The sequence below is a fragment of the Microtus ochrogaster genome, linkage group LG1, assembly GCF_000317375.1.
Source record: "Microtus ochrogaster isolate Prairie Vole_2 linkage group LG1, MicOch1.0, whole genome shotgun sequence".
Lineage (NCBI taxonomy): Eukaryota > Metazoa > Chordata > Mammalia > Rodentia > Cricetidae > Microtus > Microtus ochrogaster.
Window position 1 is genome coordinate 29,410,874 of NC_022027.1, and position 4,843 is coordinate 29,415,716.

At 45.8% G+C, this 4,843-nt stretch overlaps 1 protein-coding gene across 1 annotated transcript in view; it reads right to left on the minus strand.

Annotated features, from left to right (window-relative positions):
- Lrrc66 (leucine rich repeat containing 66) overlaps window positions 1-4,843 on the minus strand; it is a 37,192-nt gene that overhangs the window by 11,037 nt on the left and 21,312 nt on the right. The window contains 1 exon segment of the mRNA XM_005359395.2: window positions 4,631-4,800. Within this exon segment, the coding sequence (XP_005359452.1) occupies window positions 4,631-4,800 (170 nt within the window).

Consider the following 4,843-nt stretch of genomic DNA (forward strand, 5'->3'; position numbering starts at 1 on the left):
GGAGATCATTAAAACTGATACCTCTGCTCTTTTAAATTTTCGGTCCAAAAAGGGCTATAGAATCTCACCCTCCAATGCCCAACTGTCTACCTCTCAGGTCATTTACTTGGGATTAACTATTCCCCCAACCAAAAAGCTATTACCCTAAACAAAAAAGCTAATTCAGTCCCTTGAAGTTCCTTCTACAAAAGAAGAGTTTTTTATCGTTCCTAGGAGTAGCTGGCTTCCTGCGTTCCTGGATCTTTTCTTGTTCTTTCCTTGCCCACCCCTTATATGAGGCAGCCTTTGGCTCTCTGCATGAGCCCCTTCTCCATCCCATTACTAAACCCTTCCAGAGACTCCAGCAAGCCCTTATCCGGGCCCCAGCTCTTCATCTCCCAGATTTAATTAGTCCCTTCTCCCTCTATGTAACAGAGAAGGAGGGATATGCCCTTGGAGTCCCAGGACATCAGCTGGGACCTTCCTCTGCACCTGTAGCACACCTGTCAAAGAAGCTGTACTTCACCACTCAGGGCTGGGCACCCTGCGTACGTGCTTTAGCGGCCATTGAGCTTCTTATTCGTGAGTCAAAGAAACTAACTTTTGGATCACCCACCACTGTCTTCTCCCACCACAATCTGTCCCATATCTTTACTTACAAAGGCTTACAAACATTACCCCCTTCCCGAGTTCTGTCCCTCCAGGTGGCACTAGTAGAAGATGCCACACTCACTTTCCAATCCTGCCCACCCCTTAATATCTCAAATCTCCTACCTCCACCTAACATTTATTATTCCCCATCTCATTCCTGCATAGAAACTTTAGAGTACTTACTACCCCACCCCTCACACGTACAGGAGGGAATACTGTCCCAGGCCACTTATACCTGGTACACAGATGGCAGCTCCTTTTTATGTGAAGGGACCTGTAGTGCATGCTATGTCATAGTGTCAGATACTGTGGTAGTGGAGGCACAGGCACTCCCTGCTCATACCACTAATCAGCAGGTTGAGTTAATACACCTTACCTGTGCCTTCGAGTTATCAAAAGGACAATCTTTAAATGTTTACACAGATTTCAAATATGCCTTTCATATCCTCCTGTTCCACGCAGCTATCTGGAATGAGCGTGGGCTTCTTATGATGAAAGGAGGATCTATAACTAACTCAGGTTACATTAAGGATCTGTTAAAAGCCTCCCATCTCCCCAAAAGCTATAGGAATTATTCACTGTCAATCTCATCATACTGACAGTTCCATTATTTCCAAGGGAAATAACTAACTGACCAAGCAGCTAGAACAGCAGCATTTCAGAGCCCAAACCTACCTCACCTAAGGGGGTTCAAAGGATGTACAGTACAGCCCACATTTTTGCAGATACCCCCTGACACCCGACAAATTCTGTCCTACCTACATCATCTCTTTAATCCTAATAGCAAAGCTCTGCTTCATTTTGTCAAGGCTCACCTCCAACCCACCTCTGAGGACTTAGAGTTCTTAAAAGCTATCACTGCCTCTTGTAAAATCTGTCAAGAGTCAAATCCCAAGACCAGATATTGTAGCTTCCCTCTTCCCACCACCAGGCCAGGGGCTCCCTTCCAGGAACTGACTAGCAGCTTGATTTTACTCATATGCCCACAGTCAGATGAGTTAAATATTTCCTGTTTTGGTGGACACCGTATCTGGGTGGATTTAAGTGTTTCCCACCATTAAAAGAGGGCCCAGACAGTTTCTGATGCTCTTCTCCAAGAAATTATCCCCCGGTTTGGAATCCCAACCTCTCTTCAGTTGGATAATGGCCCAGAGTTTAGTTCCCAGTTCCTCAAACTTTATCTAAGGCTCTTAACATTCCCTGGCATTTTCATATCCCGTACCATCCTCAGTCTTCAGGGAAGAGAGAACAAACTAACTGTTCCTTAAAAATCGTTCTTGTTAAGATGTCACAGGAGCTTCACCTTGACTGGGTAAAACTTTTGCCTCTGGCCCTTCTTAGGCTTAGGGCTCTCCCCAAAAGCCCCCTTTCCGTCTCACCCTTTGAACTCACATATGACTGGCCAGCCTTAACCCTTGACCTCTTACCTAAAACCTCTTTCCTTCCTGATCACCTGCTTACTCTGCTGTTATCCCATCTTCTCTCCCTATTATGGGATTTTACCAACTACTCATTTCCTCAACCATGTGCCAATTCATGCCCACCACAGATTAAAATAGGATATAAGGTATTATTCTCTCTCCCAGACCAATGTTCCTCACCCCTTTTCCCTAAATGGCAGGGCCCCTTTAAAGTAATTCTTGTAAGAGCTGCCAAGCTCAAGGGACTTCCTCATTGGATTTACCTATCCCATCTTAAACCTTTTACTCTTCCAGCTCAAGATACTTTCTTGTCTATGGTAACTCAAACAGGGCCCTGCTCCCATAAGTTCCAGAGGGCACCAAGATCAGCCACTCTTTTTTCAGTTCCAGAAAAATAAAAGTCTCATCACCGTACTCAACTCTCCTGTACCAAAAACTCCATATACTCCCCCTCTTCCTCTTTCTCCTGTCTGCTTTACCAGCTTCTCTATATCTCCGATGTCATGCTTAAATTTCCAGTTAACCACTCATCTGGTATTACAGGGACCATCGTTAAACATGGAACCGGAGGCACAAGAACTGTCAAAAGCCCAGGTGGTAAGAAACAATAACAAGTCTGGGGACATTCACAGTCCCAAACTCCAAAAACTCACAAAACAGACTTTAACATCACAGGTTTATCACTGACTGCAGCAGTGTGTCCTGGATGTTAAGGTAATACCATGATGCTAAAGAGAACAAGTGCCTTAAGATTTGCTTCAGGTAAAACATCAAGGGGTAATAATTCCCTTTCTTTTCCTCCCTCGAGGCTGAATTCCAAGCACTCTGCCCCCCACCTCATTACTGCTTCCTTAGTCTCCCTTCCACGAGGGGGGTTCAGGGAGCCATCGTAGGTGAACAGCCCTTGTGAAATGCTGGGGAAACATCCCCAGTCTCTGGCCAGGCTGCCTAATATGTTAGCCCCGTGCGGCCACAGAACACTGAAATACTGAAACAGGAAGCACATGCTAGAGGTTGAAAGTGTTTTTTTTTTTAAAATGGAATGCAAAATACCACCTTAATAATTTTATACTAATTATGCCTATAAAAGCTATTATATTGGGTTCAATAATGTACATTATTAAGGGGAAACTCTTCATTTCCCTTTTTAAAGAGGATTTATGTTTTAGTATTTTTAATGAGAGTGAGTGCAGGTGAGTGTGGGTGCCTATAGAGCTCTGGCCTGGAGTTGGAGATACAGGAGGTTGTGAGTCACCTGATGCGGGTGCTGGGGATTGAACTCCTGTCTTTCTTGAGGAGTAGTGCATGCGCTAACCACGGATACATCTCTCCAGCCCCTCGGTTTCATTTTTAAAGTCTGGCCACTGGAGCATTTAAAATTGCATGTGTGTTCAACTTTGTTTTAAGTGAAGAGCAGTGACCTAGAGAAGAAGGTGTGTGTGTGTGTGTGTGTGTGTGTGTACACGCGCGCGTGCATATGCGCGCGCGCTCGCGCACGTGCGAGCACGTGAGATGGAGGTGTTTTGAAGATGGAGACTGAAGAGTCTCTCAGCTTCACTGGGGTCCCTCTGGTAAGTCTGAAGGCCACTGAGAGGAGCCATTGCACTGTCTTCATCGAAGGGAAGGGCATGGAAAAGGGGCTCAGGGGTTCCTCGGCTTCAGCCCTATCAAGGAGACAATTTGCAAGACTCACTACTCTGAAAAGAGACATACATGCCCCGCTGGAATAACGCGTGGCCTGTGGTAAGGGATGCATGTGGGTGCACTATTATCACTGTCATTTTTACCGCCCATGGAGTCTTTGGCTATGAAAGCTGCAGGGTCCCTGGCCAGCAGCGACCCCATGGTCCTGGGCTGATGACGCCTCAGCATCGGCCACCGCGGTCAGAAGGACCTCCCAAACACTCCAGTGCGTGCAAGAGCCCTGGCACCTCTGGCTGACCTTGCAGCCTAGGTAGGTGATATTATTTATTTGTTTGCTTGTTTAAGACAGTGTTTCATTCTGGAACCCTGGCTGGTCTGGAACTCCCTATGTAGACCAGGCTGGTTTCAAACTCGTAAGTAACACATTTAATTTCTTGCCAGCTGGTAAATGGAAACTTGGAGTTGAATTTGATTTGATTTAGAAAAAAAATAATATGCCAATTTCTTTCTTTCAGTTTTAGATAGTGCCTCTTGCAAGCGAGCTGGCCTTAACTTAATATGTATGTGGCTACCACCTGGCACTTAAGGAGCCTTCCACTTCTATCTCCCAACCCCAGAATATATGTGTAGGCTTGGGATCGAACCTAGGGCTTGTGGAATTCTAGGCAGGCCCTTTATCCACCCAGTCACATCTACAGCCCCATAATGTGAGTTCTTGCTGCTGAGAATTCTTGGTACATTTGTGCCCACGGTTGTGGTCTTTGATTTTTGAGCAACAGATTTTGGGTGTTTTAGGATCTCTTAAATAGACTCACATACTTTGATTGACAGCCCATAGCCCTGCACATGGAGACTCCCTTACAAGGAACCAGCCCTCTCATCTAACTGGCCACAAGACTGTGGAGTTAAGACAGGAACAAGAAAGATTTTAGAACCTGTAATTTCTTGAGGCCCTGGAAGGCTTCAGGGTGAATCGTGCTTATCTTGTTGCTCTTTAAATAGATGCTCTCCAGCTGCAGGCAGCTGTGAAAATCAGACGGCCCAACGTGAACTATCCTGTTGAATGACAGATCCAGACTCTGCAGCGACTTCAGCTTCCACAGTCCTGAGAAAAGGAAGAGCAAGTTCAAACCTGAAGCGGTGCTATT